The 24,793-nt window shown below is 46.4% G+C and overlaps 1 protein-coding gene and 1 long non-coding RNA gene across 6 annotated transcripts in view; one reads left to right on the top strand and one right to left on the bottom strand.

Moving 5' to 3' along the window:
* LOC142929373 (uncharacterized) overlaps positions 1-4,480 on the bottom strand; it is an 85,588-nt gene extending 81,108 nt beyond the window's left edge. For all 5 annotated transcript variants that reach the window (XM_076070653.1, XM_076070654.1, XM_076070656.1 and 2 more), the window contains exon 1: positions 3,972-4,480. In XM_076070653.1, coding sequence (XP_075926768.1) covers positions 3,972-4,480 — 509 coding nt within the window. The remainder of the gene's footprint in view (positions 1-3,971) is intronic.
* The window catches only part of LOC142929374 (uncharacterized), a 73,355-nt gene that overhangs the window by 30,214 nt on the left and 18,348 nt on the right, over positions 1-24,793 (top strand). The gene's annotated exons all lie outside the window — the stretch shown is intronic.

The raw sequence follows: 24,793 nt of genomic DNA, 5'->3' as shown, positions 1-24,793 counted from the left end.
CGTGAGCGGGAATTAGTTATCCCGGTGGGCTAACCACTGCGCCACCGCTCCCCCCGAAACACAAAGATCCCCCGTGTAGCCTTAGCAGACTGTCGAGGCAAGTGCCGTTAAGCGAGTAAGCACAGCGCCTACTTAAGGCTGGCACGGAACACGAAGAAGGGTGGTGGGTGGCTGGGTGGCCACCACGAGGGTGGTGGGTGGCTGGGTGAGCAACACCACGCCCGTCCGCCGTTGTCTCCCTCGTGGCGAGTCGACCGAGGGAAGACCCAGAGAAGCCGGGTTGCCGATAATGGGTTGCCGATAATGGGTCACCACCACCCCCCCATGTTGGCTGTGGTGTGCGAGCGGGCATCGCGAGCCCCACGTGTTGTGTGTCGAGCCTGGTGCGCTAACCACTGCGCCACCGCTCGCGTGTCCGGCGCGTGGACGCGAGATTGGTTCCACATTTTGATTCGTTTAACGCGCCACATCGTGATCCGAGATAGAGCGGCACTTTGTTATTCGCCAAGCACGTGGAGATAAACGAGATAAGACTGCTCGCAGCTTTGACGAATTGTCCGTGAAATGTTAATGTTCACGTGCGAGTTATGATAATTATAATAAGCATGTTGTACGGTGGCATTTACACACGCGCGTGGTGTGTCCATTCACATGAGACAAACACGTGTACACGTTAACTGGTTAATTGTTGTAGGGGTTAAAATGTTTAATAAATTCATACTTACGCCTTTAATTTTTGTTTGGGAAAATATCTTCATATCAACTGAATAACTTGAGTCGAAGCGTGTCAACTTGCCAGACTACCCTTTTAATTGTGTTCGATGATACTGCTTATTACTGTTAATGTGCGGCTGTATACTTGTATAAATGTATCTGAAATATGTATTACTTGGTATGCATTTATATGCGCTATTGTATGACGTTTTAGGTGTACAATTAATGTAAACATGCGGGTTTAATGTGTAATATAACATCGCCCCTACAACTATGTAAGTTAAATAAACCACTTTTTTACTTTTAAATAAAGTAACGTACTTAATTGATGGGTAATTCGACGCGCGTGCGTGCACGTGCGTCGCATTAACATCATTCATTTGTTACATAATATAACAGCAGCAATTTAATACCAATTGTCACTGAACAATTCATACAAACGAATGTAATAACTAATTTACTAACGACTAAAAACGTACTACGGATACAGTGACACTTGTAATAGATATTGTTTTGGAGGGGCTCTCGAAGTTCTAACGTCTTATAAAGCTGCTTTCTATCGGCTTCAGAGTCGCACTCCACAGTCGGCGAATTACTTGGTGCACCGATTATAGGGGATTTGTGATACACATCGAGGGGTCGTCCCTTACGAGTGAAGAAACCCTAAGCTAACCAGCCCGTCGTACATTTATAATTTCTGCTTTTTGTATGTTTATTTTGGGTTGTTACCGCAAATGTCACTCCCAACATCGCCGCTCAAAACGCACGTGGCAAATTGAACGTGCAAACAAAGCCTTACAGGCAACCCCCCCCCCCCAAAAAAACTATCGCCTTAATAATAATGTATGAAATAAATTGTTTATTCGTAGTCTTTGGTTCTATTGGGTAAAGTCTCGTCCTTTCACCTGATGAAGGCCGCTTGTGTTGTGGCCGAAACGTCGTGATTTTTTGTTATTTTATTTTCACCTACGTGACTTTACCCAATAGAGCCAAAGAGTATGGATCCTAGCAGTCACGAAAGCTTTAAATCTAGAATTGTTTATTCGTAACCAACATTATACACTTTGTGTATGTTCGCTAAAATTGTTCTGAAATCTAAACCCTTGTTAGAACATGGATGAGAATTTTATATCGGTCGCTCGGGTTAACGGTCTATTCTATAAATACTGCAATTGATTAAACAAAAACATTTGTTACATTAGAACGTTGTATATTTAATGTGTCATTTCAGCGCTCTAGACCTGCAACGTCACAAAAATATACTTACACTTAGGTACCAAGTCTGCCAAAAATAGTCACTATTAATAATCGAGTAACATGTACATTAGATTATTTATTATTGTAAATGTATGTGCGAAATGTATATATTATATGCGCAGTGTTGTACATAAATTATCATTTACAGTATCATACAATTTTAATGTACAGTACTCTATAATACAATTGACAATGTAAATACATAAAACCCACAATGTAGTTATTTACATTTGTGGTGTACTTTAATTAACCAGGTGATAACGAATTAACAATTATCTTTTTATCATGGGAACTTAAATATTTTACGAATATTGCGTGGATGTTTTGTTTTACAATTTAGTAGGTAAAATATACAGTCCAATCTAACATAAGTGCAACGCAATAACATTGCAATTGTATTCCGCTACATGCAATTATTACAACATGCCGCATTACATCGTATATTATTCAATTATTGATGTATTTTAATTGTCTTATCCGTACATAATATATCTACAGGACACATGTACTTACACACCTACAGGAGAATGACGACACATACCCCCCCTCTGGCTGATGATACAAACGCACGCATTGTACTCGACAGCTGTTGCTGGCACCACGCCCGGCCGCCTTTGTCTCCCCAGCTCTGATAAGACGCAGCACCCACCCATTGTCATGGATGTAGAACTTCTTTCGCACCGTACGTAACCAACCGCTCATTGCGAGCACGTACAGAAGGGGGGCACCGGTTTAGTCATCGCCGCAGCCGTGGCCGGGAATCGAACTCGGACTTTGCCAACTTCGTAGCGCGGCGGCTTCTCAACAACTGCGGAACACCACCGCCACACCACCACAACACCACCACATCGCCGTCACCACCACCACACCACCGCAACCACCACACCACCGTTCCACCACCACACCACCGTTCCACCACCACGCCACCACCACGCCGCCGCCACCACCACACCACCGTCACCACCACCACACCACCGTCACACCACCACACCACCAACACCGATACAAAGGTGGCCCGTGTAACCTTCGCAGACTTTGGAGGCAAGGTGCTGTTAGCGGCACACGAGGTGGTGGGGTGGGGGTGGCCAACACCGGCGCCCGGCCGCCTTTGTCTCTCCAGTGGCGATGTTTACACGCATCCACACCGGGTACTCGCTTGAGGCTGAACATACCTAGTGGAAGCCCATGCCAAGTTCGGATAATCGTCGCTGCTGTTGGACTCAGACGGCTCCCCACGCAGCGCAGACACCGCGTGAATCGGGTGCCAGACAATGTATGAGCCGTGGTCGATCCACTGCTGGATGAAGGGCTTCCACACAAAGCACGGGCTCGCTACGTTAACAAATCCACCCAGTAGCAACTCGGCACACGATCTCACTTCGCCGCTCCATCTCCACTCGTCTCGCACGTGGAACGTCGTCCCTCAAGTCGCCAAGGCTGGGCGATCCATTTATAGACACCCCGCAAAGATGATAAAAAGAGACGAATCGCGACGTTCGCATTGCACTTTCAAAGCCTCTTTCACGCGTCTGCCCACCGAGCTTGATACATCTCACTGAATACTTTAAACGCTCTGTTAATACATGGGGTGGTTGGGGGGGCATCGTCGCTATTAACTCACCTGTTGAAACGAGGCTTAATATAAATCATTGGGATATCTATATATGGATCACCGCGCTTACGACTAAAAAACATCACACGCGTTCTTATATAACGCGCAACTTTAAAACAAACCGGGCACGAGTGTGGGAGATTTCCACAACACGGTCCTTATTTTGTATTTTGGCCTCGCACTGCCGACCAGCGAGGTGAAGTATGCTCCGTTTACCTTGGCAAGCCCCCTAAAAGGCGCGGGGGGTGGGTGGGTGTTATAGGGGCCTCCACGCGTACAAGCAGAGGTTTGTTGGCCCTTAGTAAAATACTCGATAACATTAACTTACCTCCCCAACCCACCCAAAACAGCCCTTGTGTGTGTGTGTAAAATAAAGTTCAAAACGTACCTGGGGGGTACGGTGTCTGCAAACATCGGCACCGACGGCGGCCAGGGCATGTTTTTGTTTGTTGCTCCCCCCCCCAACCCAACCACCTCGTCCTCCTCCTCCCCACCTCGTCCTCGTCGTCCCCACCCCCCACCTCGTCCTCCTCCTCCCCACGTGCAGCAGCAGCGCGAGAGGCGCCCACCACTTGCCCCAGCACGCCTGCCACGGCTACCACCACGGCCATGGGGGGGGGGGGCTTTTATATGTGCCCGCAAGACTGAGTGTGCGGTGCAGTTGTGTAGACCTGTGTGTGTAGTTGTGTAGACATGTGTGTGTGTGTGCAGTTGTGTGGACATGTGTGTGTGTGTGCAGTTGTGTGGACATGTGTGTGTGTAGTTGTGTAGACCTGTGTGTGTGTAGTTGTGTGGACATGTGTGTGTGTAGTTGTGTGGACATGTGTGTGTGTAGTTGTGTGGACCTGTGTGTGTAGTTGTGTAGACGTGTGTGTGTGTGTGCAGTTGTGTGGACATTGTGTGTAGTTGTGTAGACGTGTGTGTGTGTGCAGTTGTGTAGACCTGTGTGTGTGTAGTTGTGTGGACATGTGTGTGTGTAGTTGTGTGGACCTGTGTGTGTAATTGTGTAGACCTGTGTGTGCAGTTGTGTAGACCTGTGTGTGTGCAGTTGTGTAGACCTGTGTGTGCAGTTGTGTAGACGTGTGTGTGTGCAGCCGTGTAGACCTGTGTGTGTGTAGTTGTGTAGACCTGTGTGTGTGCAGTTGTGTGGACCTGTGTGTGTGTGCAGTTGTGTAGACCTGTGTGTGTGCAGTTGCGTAAGTGGATGTGCAGCCGTGTAGACGTGTTTGTGAAGCAGTGTAGGCCTGTGCGTGTGTGTGCAGTTGTGTGAACATGTGTGTGTGCAGCTGTGTACAGCAGTGTAGACCTGTGTGTGTGCAGTTGTGTGAATGTTCGTGCAGCTGTGTGGACCTGTGTGTTTGTGCAGTTGTGTGGACGTGCGTGCAGTTGTGTGTGAGGGGGGGGTGCAGTTGTGTATACCTGTGTGTGTGGACATGTGTGTGTGTGCAGTTGTGTGGACATGTGTATGTGCAGTTGTGTGGACATGTGTGTGTGTAGTTGTGTGGACACGTGTGTGTAGTTGTGTGGACGTGTGTATGTGTAGTTGTGTGGACATGTGTGTGTGTGTAGTTGTGTGGACATGTGTGTGTGTAGTTGTGTGGACGTGTGTGTAGTTGTGTGGACACGTGTGTGTAGTTGTGTGGACGTGTGTATGTGCAGTTGTGTGGACATGTGTGTGAGTGCAGTTGTGTGGACATGTGTGTGTGTAGTTGTGTGGACGTGCGTGTAGTTGTGTGGACGTGTGTATGTGCAGTTGTGTGGACATGTGTGTGTGTAGTTGTGTGGACACGTGTGTGTGTGCAGTTGTGTGGACGTGTGTATGTGCAGTTGTGTTTGTGTGTACACGTGGTTCTGGCCACCCACCCCCTCGTGTACCGTACCGGCCTTCATAGGTGCTCGCAAACAACACTTGCCCTAACAGTTATGTTAAAGGCTATACGGGGGAGCTTTGTCTTTGCGTGTACACGTGTGGCGACAGAAGGTGAAGGCACTGCGCTTCGAACCCGGCCACCCGAGTTCGACTCCCAACTACCGGTGACGATAATCCGAACCGGTTCTGGGCCTCCCCTAGGTCCGCTCAGCCCTAAACGAATGGTCTCGTGCCACACCGCACTGTTTGGCCTTCAACAAGCCTGTGTGGGAGCTGCTTTGTCCACGTGTGTGCCAGCGAACATTGGGTGCACCTAGCCTGGCACAAGCGCCGTGGTGACTTCAGAGATGCTTGTGATTGTGTATACGTTGTGTCTACGAGTGTGTGTGGATGTTTGTGTCTTTGTGAACGGTCTGTGAATGTATTTTTTTGTATTCGCGTACGTTTGTGTATAATGTATGCGTGTATTTGTATAAGATGTGTGGGTGTGTATATGTGTGGGTGTGTACGTTTGTGTGTAAATGTATAATATATCGGTGTATGTCTTTGTGTGTGTGTGCTTATGGATGTGCCTGTGTACAACGCGTCTTATTATAAGTGTTTTGTATGTGTATAGACAGTATGTATAGATTTTAATGTGCTGTGTATATATGTGTGTATGGCTTGTGTTCACGTACATGTATTTGTATTATAATAACATTCGCGTTTTTTTGTTAGGTACCCACATTTTACACACACGCACAATATCATTCGTGCTCGTACCTGCGTTTATAATAACATATAATACGCAAAAATATTTTTTAAAAAACTTTATTTAACGTCTTTAAAACCGCGTGGTAGTTAAATCGACCTTGAGCCGGTGCTGTTGTGTAACGCGCACTGTTACTGTACGTGTGGAAATAATAATAAAGACATTTATCTTCTTTATTTTTGCATCGTTTAAATAAAAATGGGGAATCTCAGAGAGTTTGGCTTTCTTCTCAATATATATTTTAAAAAAGTCAAACAGTTGTACCTGTTAAGTTTTTTTTAAACACTATATTTGACGTTACACGTGTGTGTGTGCGCGCACGTGTGCAATTGTGTACATTTACACAAACGTACGCACAAAGTCACGGACACATATACTTTGTGTGTAGCTGTGGTTAGTACGTGTGTTCATATACACATACGCACATTCAAACGCATATACAGTGTGTGGTTGTGTCAGTATATGTTCGTACACACAAACATGCACACACATACATGTATACGTGTGTGTAGTGTATGTACGTGTGCTTGTGTGATCGTATACACACAAACATAAAACAAATATCCCCCGTATAGCCTTCAGAGACTGTTGGGGGCAAGTGCTGTTAGCAGGTAGGACCCATGAAGGTCGGCACGGTGGCACACGTGGGTGGCCAGCCCCACGCCCGGCCGCCTTTGTCTCCCCCAGTGGCGATGTTTACTACGCCCCGCACCAGGTACTCATTTTGAGGCTGAGTCGACCTAGGAGTGGCCCAGGACCGGTTCAGATAATTGTCACTGGTGTTGGCCGTGAGCGTGAATCGAACTCGTAGTTGTGTATACTTGTCTTTGTGTTGTCCTATACATGTGGTTATGTGTGCACGTGTGTGTATTGTATACGTGTGTGTGTGATTGTGTATGTACTTGTGATTGTGTGCTAGTTTGTGTTTATTGTCGTGTGTATGTATTGTATGCGTGTAAGTGTGTTTATGTGTGTGTGTGATTGTGTGCTAGTTTGTGTGTATAGTCGTGTGTATGTATTGTGTAGGTGTGTGTGTGTTTATGTACGTGTGTGATTGTGTATGTGATTGTGTATGTACTTGTGATTGTGTGCTAGTTTGTGTGTATAGTCGTGTGTGTATGTATTGTATACGTGTGTAGGTGTGTGTTTATGTGTGTGATTGTGTATGTACTTGTGATTGTGTGCTAGTTTGTGTGTATAGTCGTTGTGTGTATGTATTGTATACGTGTGTAGGTGTGTTTATGTGTGTGATTGTGTATGTACTTGTGATTGTGTGCTAGTTTGTGTATAGTCGTTATGTGTGTATGTATTGTATACGTGTGTAAGGTGTGTGTTTACGTGTGATTGTGTATGTACTTGTGATTGTGTGCTAGTTTGTGTGTATAGTTGTGTGTATGTATTGTATACGTGTGTAGGTGTGTTTATGTGTGTGATTGTGTATGTACTTGTGATTGTGTGCTAGTTTGTGTGTATAGTCGTTATGTGTGTGTATGTATTGTATACGTGTGTGTTTACGTGTGTGATTGTGTATGTACTTGTGATTGTGTGCTAGTTTGTGTGTATAGTCGTTGTGTGTTTATGTATTGTATACGTGTGCAGGTGTGTTTACGTGTGTGATTGTGTATGTACTTGTGATTGTGTGCTAGTTTGTGTGTATAGTTGTGTGTGTGTGTGTATATTGCATACGTGTGTAGGTGTGTGTTTATGTGTGTGATTGTGTATGTACTTGTGTATAGTTGTGTGTGTATTTTATACGTGTGTAGGTGTGTGATTGTGTGTGTGATTGTGTATGTACTTGTGATTGTGTGCTAGTTTGTGTGTATGTATTGTATACGTGTGTAGGTGTGTGTTTATGTGTGTGATTGTGTATGTACTTGTGATTGTGTGCTAGTTTGTGTGTATAGTCGTTGTGTGTGTATGTATTGTATACGTGTGTAGGTGTGTGTTTATGTATGTGATTGTGTATGTACTTGTGATTGTGTGCTAGTTTGTGTGTATAGTTGTGTGTGTATTGTATACATGTGTAGGTGTGTGTTTATGTGTGTGATTGTGTATGTACTTGTGATTGTGTGCTAGTCTGTGTGTATAGTCGTTGTGTGTGTATGTATTGTATACGTGTGTAGGTGTGTGTTTATGTATGTGATTGTGTATGTACTTGTGATTGTGTGCTAGTTTGTGTGTATAGTTGTGTGTGTGTATTGTATACATGTGTAGGTGTGTGTTTATGTGTGTGATTGTGTATGTACTTGTGATTGTGTGCTAGTCTGTGTGTATAGTCGTTGTGTGTGTGTATGTATTGTATACGTGTGTAGGTGTGTGTTTATGTGTGTGATTGTGTATGTACTTGTGATTGTGTGCTAGTCTGTGTGTATAGTCGTTGTGTGTGTATGTATTGTATACGTGTGTAGGTGTGTGTTTATTGTGATTGTGTATGCACTTGTGATTGTGTGCTAGTTTGTGTATAGTCGTTATGTGTGTATGTATTGTATACGTGTGTAAGGTGTGTGTTTATGTGTGTGATTGTGTATGTACTTGTGATTGTGTGCTAGTTTGTGTGTATAGTTGTGTGTATTGTATACGTGTGTAGGTGTGTGTTTATTGTGATTGTGTGCTAGTCTGTGTGTATAGTTGTGTGTGTGTGTATTGTATACGTGTGTAGGTGTGTGATTGTGTGTGTGATTGTGATTGTGTGCTAGTTTGTGTGTATAGTTGTGTGTATGTATTGTATACATGTATACGTGTGTAGGTGTGTGATTGTGTGTGATTGTGTGTGTGATTGTGTGTGTGTAGGTGTGTGTGATTGTGTGTGTGATTGTGTGTGTGATTGTGTAGTGGTTTACACCTCGCTCCGAACGCTCGGTTCCGTTCTCCGCCACGGCTAACATCAGTGGCGAATATCCGAACCAGATGCAGGGGGTCTCCGTGCCAGCCTTATCACTCGAGAACGCGTGTTTAGCGTGTGAAAACATCGGGGTTGCGTTTATTCCTGCGGCTGTGAAGAAGCGACACGCCGTGGGGAAGGACCTTCATCCAGCAGTGGATTGGCATGAACGATATACAACAGTGTACGTGGGTGTGTGTGTGTATGTGTGTATGTATGTATCGTAGCTGGCCACCCATGCCCTCGTGTGCCACAGTGCCGGCCTTCATAGGGTTGCATCACGCTAACAGCACTTGCCCCAACAGTCTGTTAGGGCTACACGGGGGAGCTTTGTCTTTGTGTAGGGGGAGCGGTGGCGCAGCGGTTAGCACTAAGAACCCGGCGCCCAGAGTTCGATTATCTGAACCGGTCCTGGGTCACCTCCCCTAGGTCCTAGGTCGACTCGGCCTCAAGTGAGTAGCTGGTAGTGTGGGTGTGTAAACGTCGCCACTGGGTGAGACAAAGACGGCCGGGCGTGGTGCTGGCAACCCACCCATGCCCTCGTGTGCTACTAACAGCACTTGCCCCAACAGTCTGTTAAGGCTACACGGGGGATCTTTGTGTGTGTGTGTGTGGCGAAGGAGCGGTGGCGCAACGGTTGGCACACTGCGTTACGAACCCGATGATTCTCGGCCACGGATAGCTGACACTGTCATTGACAAGTGATATCTTAATCGATATCTCCCGTGCAACACCTCTCCACCTTTGTCCACACCAAATCGACACCGACCGGAGTGGTGAAGTATGGTCAAACAATCCCCACGTGATCGGGAGCAAAGATGGATGAATCACGAGTGCGTACCTTTCTGTTAGAAGATTCACTGAAACCAGGTGTGGTGGACCCACTGAGATAATAATATAATGCTTCTCTTGCGAGGGTGACAGCTGTCTTACGCACTTTGACACGCGCATACACAAAGGTGTTTTGTGTAAAATGGGTCCCGAGATTAATTGTTAGCCATCATAAATCTGCTGCTGGATTAAAAGCTTCTATCAGCTATATAAACTGGACTATGTTTTGTGTTAAAGTCCAGGTCTCTATCATTGTTCGAATTTATATTATGGCAAATCGCCCGATGATCAAGGATGTGAATATCAGCAAAACGTCGTACTACTCAAATTGTAAATGTTGTCGATTTACTCTCCAATACACCGGTGGGCTGAAGTAATAATTATTTGGCGTTTTGTTTACGTGACAAATCCCTTACTAATTGGCTGTGTCGGGTGGTGGAGGGTTACGACACATTTACGCGATCTAACCCAAAAAAACCTGTATTACGAATAATTTATATTACTCAGCTTTCTAGCGCTGCTGGAACATCACTAGAATTTAGATCCGTCACTCGGCTCTCTTAGCCCTTCTCAGACATCATTGGACTTATTACAGATCAGTCGCTCAGTCAGGGTCGTCAAGATTATTCACCAATCGCTACATACATTCAACAACAAGGACTAGATCAATGGGCCCGCATGATGCGCATGCACGATGTACGTTGACCCAAGAGCGCAGAAGCGTGGTCACCACATCTACGCCTCTATATAAGGAACGAAACAGTTAGACTTCTCCACAATTCTGGCTGTCACCTGATGAAGCTAGTTGTAATTACTGGCGAAACGTCGTACTCAGACTGTAAATGTTGTGGCTTGGCTCTCCAAATCACCGGTGTGCTGTACTAGTGACGAATTGGCCACGTTCTGTTCCTTGACAACCCTTACTAGTTGGCTGTGTCGGGTGGTGGCGGGTTTAACGACACATTTATATATTTACGTGATCTTACAAAAAAAAACCTCTATAATGGACAATAACAATGACTTAGCCACCGTACAATTATTTAAATAATCCTCAACTAAATTGCGTGACATTAGTAATATGATTATACATAGGTCGCCCTTACAGAAGGCAGTACGGTGACTCTTAATTTGGGCTCTGGCAGTTAAATATAAATCCCCTCTCCGTGGTTGTTTGGTCTACTCTTTCACGTTGGCCGAACGTTTTGGAAGAGGTGGGAAATATCCACACGCGACCTGCGGATGGAGTGTGATGTAACCCATTCCGTGTATACTGCTGGGTGGCAAAGTCGTTGGGCACAATGGGCCGCTGATTTGAAATAGATACCAACGGTAAAATTGTTTGAAAAAAGAAAATCTGCAGTTCCACGTTTATTTTATTTAACCGGCTGAGAAGCTAAGAGACCATGATACATTTCAAATGCAAAAGTCACCTGGATGGGTAATCATTAACAGACGGATAGATATAGCCTTTATTCTTCAAGTGAGAACTGAGACTTGAAGGCCTCTTCCACGTCATATCGGCTATGGGCTGGCTTTAATTGACCATACCTCACCACACTGGTCATTGAAGGTTGGGGGCGGGGGCGAGCAGGATGGGTTGAGATCACTCGCCACTGATGTTAGCCGTAGCCGAGAATCGAACTATCATGTCATGTCCCAGCTACATTGCGCAGGGCATTACCCACTACGCCACCGCTCCACCCCGACCTTGGATTACAAAGGCTTGCCGATAATTCTGCAGGGAAGAAAAAAATCCGCATATGTACAGATCTAATTAAAGTAACTCTTAGCAAGACTCGCAGGCAAATTCAACCGTTAACAAGGAAACAATGTCAATATGAGCGGGTGAGTTCACAGCGTGGGGTGGAGCGGTGGCGCAGTGGTTACCGCACTGCGCTACTAACCCCAGCCACCACCCAGCTCCTAGCATCAGTAGGCAACCGATGTCTGAACCGGCCCTGGATGTTAGTCACCATGCCCCCCACCATCCAACTCCTTTCACCAACCTGCACTGACCAGGGTGGTGAAGTATGGTCAGACATCCCTCCGAGGCTCGGGGAGGCCCTCATCCAGCAGTCTATTGAATTATAATTGTAATTATTAATACATCAATGCAGTAGTTTTTGCCAGCACGCACTGTGAATTGTACATTAATGAACCCACATTGCATACGAATGCGTCAGTTCAGATTGCTCTATTATAGAGTACATACTTTACCAACCTTGCAGTTTAAACATTAATCTAGGGCGTGGCTTATTTACTATGCAGTAATAAACGCATTAAGAGTAACAACTCTTGGGTAGCCACTGGAGTTATGCACTTTTAAATCTCAATTACTAATTTCTTGAGAACTGCGTTGTCTTTTGGTTTGTTGGCCCTCCCACGCACCTCCGATCATCGCGGTTCGCTACGTATGTAGGGTGCGAAAGAAGTTCAACACGCGGTAAACATGCACGGAGCACCGTAAGGTATTCTCCGGATTGTGAGACGTTCCGGAATGCGAGACGTTCCTCTGAAACGTGCGTCCACTGTTGAGTCGATGTGGGTCATACAAATACAGGCATACACCTCGGATTATACGACACAACTTTTCAAATAGAGAGGGGAGAGGAGGAGGCGGGGGAGGAGGAAAATTGCGTCTTATATAATGATGATAAAATACTAAGCCACAATATAGATGATATAAAAAAAAACTCACGGTGGGAGGGGTGGCGCAGTGGTTAGCGCACTGCGCTGTGAACCCTGGTGATCTCAGTTCCATCACCGGTCACGGCTAGCATCAGTGGCGAGTTATATCCGAACCGGTCCAGCGTTTCCCCCCCCCCCCCCCCCACTTCTTTCAACCAGCCAACCTGCACTGACTAACGTGGGGAAGTGGGGTCAAATAACCTACGTTACGGACGCGACATGGGATATGCGCAGCATAGTCGTGTTCTAATTTGGTATGATTTGGGCGAGAGCTGTTGGCCAGCAACTCTCTGAATTCGGGCCGGCACCGCACACGTCCAGAGTTGCGAGTCCCAACCACGCCCGGCCGCCTTTGTCTCCCGAGTGCTGACGTTTCCACGCCACAATCGGGCACTCGTTTGAGGCCGAGTCGACCCACCGAGCTCTGTCCAGGTTCAAATATTATTTCGTCACCGATGTTGTAGCGGGTGTAGTGGTGGTGGTGGGCTGGGGGAATCGGATCTCGGCTGGACGGGGATTGTAGGTCAGTGCCCTAATCACTGCGCCACCGCTCCCCACCCAATGCGCACACGTGGTTCAGCGGAATGGATGAGTGAGCATTGCGCCCTCTGGCGCTGGTGAATGCTAACTGCTCAAAATTGCTCCTCGTTGCTTTGAAGGGCATCCACAACTCCCCATTAATTTTTACACGCTGCACGCGCCTGATGATGATTCAACACACGCGCACGCAGCCACGCGAGCACCCATGACCGGCACGGTGCACGATGGGGTGATGTGGCCAACACGACACCCGGATGTATTTGTCTCCCCAGTGCGCCAGGTGCAGTACTCATTTACGGCTCAGTTGACCTAGGGGATGCCCAAGGACGGGCTCACACATTCGTCGCCAATGTCGTCCGTGAACGGGAATGGAATTCGGGTCGCCGAGTTCGTAGCGCAGGGCACTCACTGAACGCTCCACGACCGCTCCCCCATAGCCATAGATGCACAACCAACAAAGGGAAACACGCACATAGATCGAGATCTCCCGTGGAGTCTCAACAGACTGTAGGGGAAAGTGCTGTTAGCGAGCACCCATGAAGGCCGGAACCGTACACGAGGGGGTGAGTGGCCAACACCAAGCCAGACCGCCTTTGTATCCCCAGTAGCGATGTTTTTTTTACTTTTACACACCGCACCAGGTACTCATTTGAGGCTGAGTGAACCTAGAGGAGGCCCAGGACCGGTTCAGATAATTGTCACTGGTGTCAGCCGTGTTCGCTACACTACCGCTCCCCACTGCACACACACACACGGCCACACAACTGCACACAGACGGCCACACAACAGCACACACACACGGCCACACAACTGCACACATACACAGCCACACAACTGCGCACACATGCACACACACACACTGTTGCACTGCCGCTTCCCACATACACGCACACACAGATGCACACGTGCAGCAAGCAGACGCACGCGCACATCACACACACACACAACCGCACGGACGCACACGCAGATGATGCACCCATACAAAGGCCACACCCGAACAACAGTCGCCACTAAGTGGCGGTGCCAGGCTAGGTGCACCTTGAGGCCACGTGAAGCGTCATAAGGCAGGAGGTCAAGGGATAGACCCAGGTGCCATGTGGTTGACTGAGTGAGACGACTGCAGATGCACCACCTGTGCTACGCGCTGTGCCAACTCGCGATGATTTATCCGCCCGGCGCTCCGTTCGTTGTTGTGAGCTTCGCTCCTCCGCTATTTAAGAGTGACACACACGTACTGTGCACACATAAACGCCCAACATCTCTACCTTAAATTTAATCGGCGCCCCTTCACGTTTTACGGGAGGTGTTTAGCACTTATCGGGCTGGTGCAGCGCGTCGTTGGTAAAAACGCGGGTGTGTCGTGCCACGCATGAAATTTGGGAACATTTGTGACCCTGACTGCACTCGTTAATATATGTGAGCTTCATTTATAGCTGCGGCAACTTGGGGAGACGTTCATTCGGGAGTGGGTTGACCACGGCTTATGATGATGATGATGATGATCAATTACTATCATCATTTGGAACCAGGTGAGAGCGTTGTTGGCTGTGAAGCTGCACCGCGGTGATAAGCGCTGAGCAAATTCCACCCGGAATTCTGAGTTCGATTCCGGCGACGGTTAACATCAGTGGGAGAATATCTGAACCGGTCCTGGGCATGTCCCTATAGATCGACTCAACCTTACACGAATCCTGTAAAAAAAATGTTTGTTGTGTTGAGTTTTATTGCCCTTCCTCCCGCATCTCCGATTAGCACGGTCGGCTACGTACGGTGCGAAAGAAGCTCAACATATTATTGGTTCTTTCGGTAAAGTCACGTAGAAGGGAAACAATAAAATAAAAAATATATAAAACAAATTTTTTTTATTGTTTTATTGTTTCCCTTCTACGTGACTTTACCGAAAGAACGAAGAATATGAATCCCTGCAGTCACGAAAGCTTTAAATCAAAATTTAAGTTCAACATAATACCACGTGCATATATATGCATCAGCACTTGGTGAGACAAAGGTGGCTGGGCGCGGTTCTGGCAACACCAAAACCTCGTGCGTTCGTTCCAGTCTCTAACGGTGCTCGCTTGCAGTACGGTGTACAGAAACAGTCCACGTAGGCTACACGGGGGATCTCTGTGTTCGTATTTTATGTTGCACGTACGTACGAGTGTCCGCTTTTAAATAGGTCGACTCAGCCTCAATTGAGTACCTGGTGCGGTGTGTAAAACATCGCCACTGGGGAGACAAAGGCGGTCGGGCGTGGTGCTGGCCGCCACCCACCCCCTCGTGTACCGTTCCGGCCTTCATGGGTGGCTGCTCGTTAACAGCACTTGCCCCAACAGTCTTCCCAGGCTATCCGGGGGATCTTTGTCTTTTGTTTTGTTTGTGTTTTTTAATGGAATTTCTATATGTGTACAGTACGTATGTGTATCGAACACGAGTTCGATTCCCGCCCACGACCAACACCAGTGGCGATTATCTGAACCGGTCCGTGGCCTCCCCTGGGTCGACACAGCCTCATATGAGTACCTGGAGCGGTGTGTAATAAACATCGCCACTGGGGAGACAAAGGCGGTCGGCCGTAGTCCTGGCCACTCAGTGTGCCGTCCTTCATAGTGTGCTCTCGCTAAGAGCACTTGCCCCAACAGCGTGGGAATGTAATACGGGGGGATTTTTGTCTGCGCATTTGCTTATGAATTAAGTGACGCTTTCGTGGATTTAACAAAAAACCCCCGACACTAATTATTGTATATCCATGTATTTATATGTGCTCGCGTGTGCTGCATTGTGTACCGTCACGACCTTGATATGCACTCGCTAACACATGATAATAATGATAATAATAAAATAATGAAAACTCTACAATATTGGTCAAAAAACAGTTCCAAAAAGGGAACACACATTTATAGACGTTTCGATCAATTACCCTTTATAGCACATCAAGTCGATGGAGGCTAATCGGGTGGATTCCTTATATTCACGTATGCATGCAGCATATACGTATGAATGTATAGCGCATGTGTTTTGTTAATCACTAAAATATACATCTTAAGTTAATGTCAATAGCTTCTAATTCCACACGATGTTAACAGTCATTTTCGTGCGTCATCCATCTCTCCGTAATTTTAAAACATAATTTACAGCAAATATGAAGCTTACAAGAGACGTTCTAAATGAAGGATTGGTTAATTCTGAAACGTGTATTTGAAATAACAAAGTGCAACCCGTTGTCAATCCACTGCTGGATGAACATCTTTACAAGCTGCGTGTCATTCATAGGGCTTGTTTGACCATACTTCACCACGCTGGTCAGTGCGAGTTGGTGCAGGGCTAGACGACACAGGACCGGTCCAGATAATCACTCACCACCGATTTTGAGCCGTGGGCGGGACTTGAACTTAAGAACGCAGGGTTCAACAACAGCGCGGTTGCGCTAACCACCACTCAACCGTTTCTCCGGCGTATATATAACTACAGTCCAGTATATACACACACACGCACGTCTCTACAAAGCCCAGACATACGTATAAGAGACAGTGGAACATACCGCGTGTAGTATACACAAACACATGCCAGAGGACGTACAAACGCGGAGATGGAGCTGTGCATACGGTTCGCTTGCAGGTGCTAGGGGGATTGATGTTCAGGGAGCTTCAAAAAAATGTTAACACTTCGGAGAAATTTGCAACAATGACCACGATAAATGTGTCTCCTCCGGGCTCTGGGGACCACTTGGAGAAGATTCCAGGCCGCGCGTTGACAACGATGGCGAACAAGTGGGAGGCTCTTTGACTTGTTGAAGCTATTAACGTTACACTTGTTATCACGTTGCAGTGCATTGTCCATTCTTTGTCCATCAAAAACGATAGTCCCATTTCAGTGTTAACATTTTTTGAAGCACTCTGTAGATGTATCACTTTCATAGGGTGCTCGCAATCAGCACTTGTCCAAACAGTCTGTTAAAGGCTATATGGGGGGAGATCTTCCTCTTTGTACAAAAACAAAACCAATTATCGATACTGCACTTCAAAGCCACGATACTCCGTCCGTCGTTCAATTCACACTGCGAATGAAAGAGGAGTGTGGAAATTGATTCGGATGCGGAATGAATTATTTTTTTCATTCGTTCATCCGTCTAAGTGATTTTCTTTTCCGTGCCAAATATTCCCGCCAGGATGTTCACAAACACCCATTCATTATTGACAAAATAAACTAAAAGACACAGTGACCTATTTTTCCCACCGATTCCCACATTCACATCATATCCACGTTACGCGTTTGCATCTACGTTAATGCAGTAAGTTTGTACGTTTAAATGTTTAAATAAAGCCCGTACGTGTGAGCGTGTCTTTCTATCGGTGCTACAAAACCGAGGGACAACACCGGTGACGATTATCTGAACCGGTCCCGGGACTCCCCTTAGGTTGACTCAGCCTCAAATTGAGTACAGTACCTGACGCGATGTGTAAACGTCGCCACTGGGGAGACAAAGGCGGTCGGGCGTGGTGCTGGCCACCCACCCCCTCGTGTGCCGTGCCGGCCTTCATAGGTTGCTGCTCGCTAACAGCACTTGCCCCAACAGTTTGTTAAGGCTCCACGGGGGATCTTTGTGTAGGGGGAGCGGTGATGCAGCGGTTAGCAGCGCTGCGCTACGAACCCGGCGCCCAGAGTTCGATTCCCGCTCATGGCCAACACCGGTGACGATTTATCTGAACCGGTCCTGGGCCTCCTCCCCTAGGTCGACTCAGCCTCAAATGAGTACCTGGTAGTGGGTGTGTAAACATCGTCACTGGGTGAGACGAATGCGGCCGGGCGTGGTGGCTAACAGCACTTGGCTAACAGCACTAGCCCCAATAGTCTGTTAAGGCTACACGGGGGATCTTTGTCTTCGTATCAACGAGCGCCGATTGACGCCGAACCGGCCGGCGCACGAGGCGGTGTGGAATGGGTCAGCTTCCCCACAACAGCGTTTTTGCCCAACAATCCCGAGTTAGGCTATCCGGGGGGGACCTTTTTCTCAGCGTGCCAGTTGCATGTTGCGTCCGCGGCGTCGAGTAATTCCAGACGACAGCGAATTGTATCGAGACCGGTGCTGTCATTTCTCTTCCCTTCGCCAAGTCGCACTGACCAGCGCGGTGAAGTATGGTTAAACAATCAACGTTGCTGACACGGCGTGGGGAGGCCCTTCATCCAGCAGTGGCTTGGCATGGGGCTGTACAATTAGTACTGTTGTAAACATTGCTTGGTCCTGCTGATGAATGCCAGAAGTGGCGAAACTGGTCAAGCGTTGAGTTTGTGTTTTTTTTAAGAACGTGAGCGTGGCATGACGAAAGGCCGATGGACTGATAATTATATAATATATGCATCCTTATGTGGAGATAACGTAACGGAAGCTGAATAATTTAATCAATCCTCTCACGGCCCTTACGATGAGCAGAAACCCATCTACCGTATCTGGTGTGTGTTTTTTATCTCTCCAGAAGTGGATGGATCATGGCTTAATTGCTCACACGATATATTTTTCTGAACGTTGCTCGGCTGTCCGCAACAGTAATCCTATATTATTGTACCCTATATTCAAATATTCATATTAGTTTACCATATATTCAACATTCTCTTGACATTAATTTTTTAAGGGTGGTTCGAAACACAGTGCGCTAACCAATGCGCCACCGCTCGCCATATGCATACACAAAAGACAAAGATCCCCCGTATAGCCTTAACAGAATTGTAGGGCAAGTGCTGTTAGCGAGTCTCGCACCTATGAAGGCCGACACGGCACATGCAAGGGGTTGAGTGCCCAACACACACAGACACAAGTATGCATGTAAATAATGTACACGCATGTACATACTGTATATTCACGACTAATTGTGAATACAAATGCATGATTCATACTTAGCATGAAAAAATAAGAAGAGGTTTCACACTTTCTGGCAACAAAACAGGTGTTATTTTTTTTATTTAAAGCTTTCGTGACTGCAGTAATTCATATGTGTTATGGTCGAAACGTCGTGAGAATTTTTATTATTTATATATGTTATTATTTTATTGTTTCCCTTCAACGTGACTTTACCGAAAGGGCTTAGAATAGGTGTTAAGATGTTCAAACGCCAAATAGAAACCTTTCGCAAGGAATTGTTTACTTACCTATTTAATTATCACAATTATTTTTTTTACTGATAAATACTTTAGACGAAGCTTGAGAATTACCGGTAATTGACGAATAATAAAAACATGTTTTAGCTCTCCTGCGTGTGCCAGGGTTGTACTGTAGGTAATACTGCGCGTTGTTCGGCATGTCCGACGTTTCGTTACAAGTGCCGGAGGCTTCTTCTACAATTCAATTGTAAAATAGTTACAACACGCGGTAATAATGACTATGACACCGCTTTCGTTCAGATGTATCGCTTTGCTTTATTTGAAACACTGCCCATAAAGATAACATATATACTGTATATATTACATTGTATAGTGACCGTCAATGAACTATACGATTCCAAATACACTATTTTTTTAAAATTCAAATGTGTGGGTTAGAACATTAATTATAACCGTATATACGTTTTAAAATCGGCGTTTATGTTTATGCGATATGGCTGGAATGGATATCGCAGGACCGTGAGTGAAAGCGTATCGGGGGGGGGGGGTAAAGCTGGACTTCATCCAGCAGTGGATTGACCATGACTGCTGCTGATGACGATTATGATAGCTGGAAAGTATCCAGTGGATTGTCGGCACAAATTATTTCGTAAACACTGCCGTTAAATATGTATCGGGTGGGCCAAAAATCAGGGCACAATGTGATTTACTAAAATATTAATTGTTCGGCATGTCCAATGTGATTTACTAAAATATTAATTTTACTAAAATATTAATTTTAGTAAATCACAATGGGTTATTTCATCTATTGTAACACATTTTTACATTAATATATGCGTGAATTCTCTTTTGAAATTACTTTAGGACTTAAACATTTAAATATTACAGTAGCTGCCTTCTTTAGCATACATACATACATAACGAATTGAACTCGTTCGTCTTTAGTAAATTTTCTTTAAAAATGTTTAATATAATTTGAAAAGGAAGAAGACAGGTTGACATCAATAATGATAACAGATAAAATATTAACTTAATGAATAAACAATCAATTAATGGTAGTGCTAATTTATTGTTTTATAACCCTGTGTCCTGAATTTTTGGCCACCATATATATACAGTAATAGTCGACGTTTCTTGATAGCGCATGGGTGAAGCAGAGACATCATAAACGTCGACTATTACGATGATTATTACGTGCAGCATTGCTTCTTTTAAGACCGCACAGTGCGTGTTACTGACCAATGTTCAGAGTTTAACTGCAGGGGGGTTACATTCAAAGAAGCTGTGCACAATGGACCTAACTCATTCATCAGAAAGCGTCGCTAGCGCCGTCAAAATCTGTTCACCGGGTGATGTCCGCGTGTGTGTCTGCATGCGCTACGAACCCGGCGACCCGAGTTCGATTCCCGCTCACGGCCAACACCGGTGACGATTATCTGAACCGGTCATGGGCCTCCCCGAGGTCGACTCAGCCTCAAATGAGTGCCTGGTGCGGTGAGTAAACATCGCCAGCACTGGGGAGACAAAGGCGGCCGGGCGTGGTGCTGTGCCGTTACGGCCTTCGTAGGTGCTCGCTAACAGCATTTGCCCCAACAGTCTGTTAAAGGCTATTTGCGGGGGATCTTTGTGTGTGTGTCTGTTGCAGGCTATTTGCGGGGGATCTTTGTGTGTGTGTGTCTGTTGCAGGCTATTTGCGGGGGATCTTTGTGTGTGTGTCTGCGGGGAACGGTGGCGTAGTTGCGAAGTGCGATGCGCAGTGCCCTAACCACTACACTACCGCTCCCCACACAAATACACACGACAAAGACAAAGACCCCCCCCCCCACCCCCGGTATAGCCCGAACAGAATGTTGGGGCAAGTGCTGTTAGTGAGCAGCACCTATGAAGGCCGGAACGTGGAAACACAAGCCGTTGGGTGGCCAACACCCCGCACGGCCGCCTTTGTTTCCCCAGTGGCGATGTTTACACACCGCACCAGGCACTCATTTGAGGCTGAGTCGACCTAGGGGAGGATGCCCATGGTCGTCACCGCTGTTGGCCGTGAGCGGGAATCGAACTCGGGCCGCCAGGTTCGTAGCGCAGTGCGCTAACCGCTACACGACCCACACATAGACACAGCACGTACATGCACACATATACACAGCACGCACAGACACACACATAGACACAGCACGTACATACACACATAGACACAGCACGTACATACACACATAGACAGAGCACGTACAAACACACACATAGACACAGCACGTACATACACACACATAGACACAGCACGTACATACACACATAGACACTGCACGTACATACACAAATAGACACAGCACGTACATAACACGGAACGTACATACACACAGCACGTACACATAGACACAGCACGTACATACACACATAGACACATCACGTACAGACACACATAGACACACATAGACAGAGCATGTACAGACACACACATAGACACAGCACGTACAGACACACACATAGACACAGCACGTACATACACACATAGACACAGCACGTACAGACACACATATACACAGCACGTACAGACACAGCACGTACATACATACACACATAGACACAGCACGTACAGACACACACATAGACACAACACGTACAGACACACACATACACAGCACGTACATACACACACGTAGACACAGCACGTACAAACACACATAGACACAGCACGTACAAACACACATAGACACAGCACGTACATACACACACATAGACACAGCACGTACATACACACATAGACACAGCACGTACAGACACACATAGACACAGCACGTACAGACACACATAGACACAGCACGTACATACACACATAGACACAGCACGTACATACACACAGCACGTACATAGACACAGCACGTACATACACACATAGACACAGCACGTACAAACACACATAGACACAGCACGTACATACATACACATAGACACAGCACGTACATACACACATACACACAACACGTACATACACACACATAGACACAGCACGTAATACACACACAGACACAGCACGTACGTAGACACAGCACGTACACATAGACACAGCACATACATACACACATAGACACAGCACGTACATACACACATAGACACAGCACGTACATACACACATAGACACAGCACGTACAGACACACATAGACACAGCACGTACATTCACACATAGACATAGCACGTACATACACACACATAGACACAGCACGTACATACACACATAGACACAGCACGTGCACACATAGACAGCACGTACATAGACACAGCACGTACACATAGACACAGCACGTACATACATACACATAGACACAACACGTACATACACACACAGACACAGCATGTACATAGACACAGCACGTACACATAGAAACAGCACGTACATACACACAGACACAGCACGTACATACACACATAGACACAGCACGTACATACACACACAGACACAGCACGTACATAGACACAGCACGTACACATAGACACAGCACGTACATACACACACATAGACACAGCACGTACATACACACACAGACACAGCACGTACATAGACACAGCACGTACACATAGACACAGCACGTACATACATACACACATAGACACAACACGTACATACACACAGACACAGCACGTACATACACACACAGACACAGCACGTACATACACACACATAGACACAGCACGTACATACACACACAGACACAACACGTACATACACACATAGACACAGCACGTCCATACACACACATAGACACACACGTACATACACACACAGACACAGCACGTACATAGACACAGCACGTACACATAGACACAGCACGTACATACACACACATAGACACAGCACGTACATACACACACAGACACAGCACGTACATAGACACAGCACGTACACATAGACACAGCACGTACATACATACACACATAGACACAACACGTACATACACACAGACACAGCACGTACATACACACACAGACACAGCACGTACATACACACAGACACAGCACGTACACACATAGACACAGCACGTACATACACACACAGACACAGCACGTACATACACACATAGACACAGCACGTACATACACACACATAGACACAGCACGTACATACACACACATAGACACAGCACGTACATACCTATAGACACACACACACAACACGTGGTGCATATTAAACGTGGCCAGAGGATCGGCTCGCGGTGAGACGAGATGCATGGTTTGGCGTGGGATGGCCACGGCGTGGATAGAACATTCAGCAGTGGATAAGAACATGCATGACGATGACGATGATGAAGAAGATAATTGATGGATTAAAAGTGCACACACGAGCAGTCTGCTTTGTAATCGGTCTCGGTCGTCACCGACAACAGAGGAAGACCGTCCAGACGATGCCAATATGATGCCTAGACCCTATCGCCTAACCCCTAATAGCTGCGGTACAGGTATTAGGGTAGGAAATCATGTAATGTTGAATAAATAGGCTTGCATACACAATGCAATGATCTTCATAAGCACACCGCTGTTTGTGTAGATGTACCACCAGGGTTTAATTTCTCACTTGAACGCTGCTAGGCTTGGCCTGGAAGTAGGTTATCGGCGTAAGGCACTACCACTAGACTACAATTATCATTGCCTGTTATTGTTATACGAAGACAGAACAAGCGTCACGAGGACAAAGGAAGGTCGCACTGCACTTGGCGTGCCAAAATCATTCCCTACAACAGGCGTTCCGCATATTACTCTTTGGTTATTTCGGTAAAGTGACGTCGATAGAAAATAAAATAAAACAAAAATTATGAAATACAATTTTCCGCACTCTTCTTCTGGCTGACATTATTAAGCGTTGCGCACACACGTACATGTACACAAGTACACACGTACACACACGTACATGTACACACGTACACACGTACATGTACACACGTACACACACGTACATGTACACACACGCACACACGTACGTGTACACACGTACATGTACACATGTACACGCACACACGTACATGCACACACGTACACACATGTACACACGTACATGTACACACGTACATGTACATACGTACACGTATATGTACACACGTACACATTTACATGTACACACGTACATGTACACACATACATATACACACACGTACATGTACATACGTACACGTATATGTACACACGTACACATACACATGTACACACGTACATGTACACACATATGTACACACGTACACGTACCCATGTACACATGTACACACGTGCATGTACACACGCACATGTACCTATGTACACACGTACACGTACACATGTACACACGTACACACGTACACACGTACATGTACACACGTACATGTACACACGTACACATGTACATGTACACACGTACATGTACACACGTACACATGTACACACGTACATGTACACACGTACACACGTACATGTACACACGTACACGTACAACGCCACCGTGGAGCGGTAGGGGCCACGGTGGCTATGAGATGTTAACTCCCTCGCCTGGTCTGCAAGGAGGCCGTGGGCATCGATCCCAACCCTGACGGTGCCTG

Source organism: Petromyzon marinus, chromosome 30 (assembly GCF_048934315.1).
Source record: "Petromyzon marinus isolate PM22_M1 ecotype Great Lakes invasive population chromosome 30, UKy_Petmar_22M1.pri1.0, whole genome shotgun sequence".
Lineage (NCBI taxonomy): Eukaryota > Metazoa > Chordata > Hyperoartia > Petromyzontiformes > Petromyzontidae > Petromyzon > Petromyzon marinus.
The sequence above is the reverse complement of the archived record's forward strand: the minus strand, read 5'-3'. Positions and strand labels throughout refer to the sequence as shown.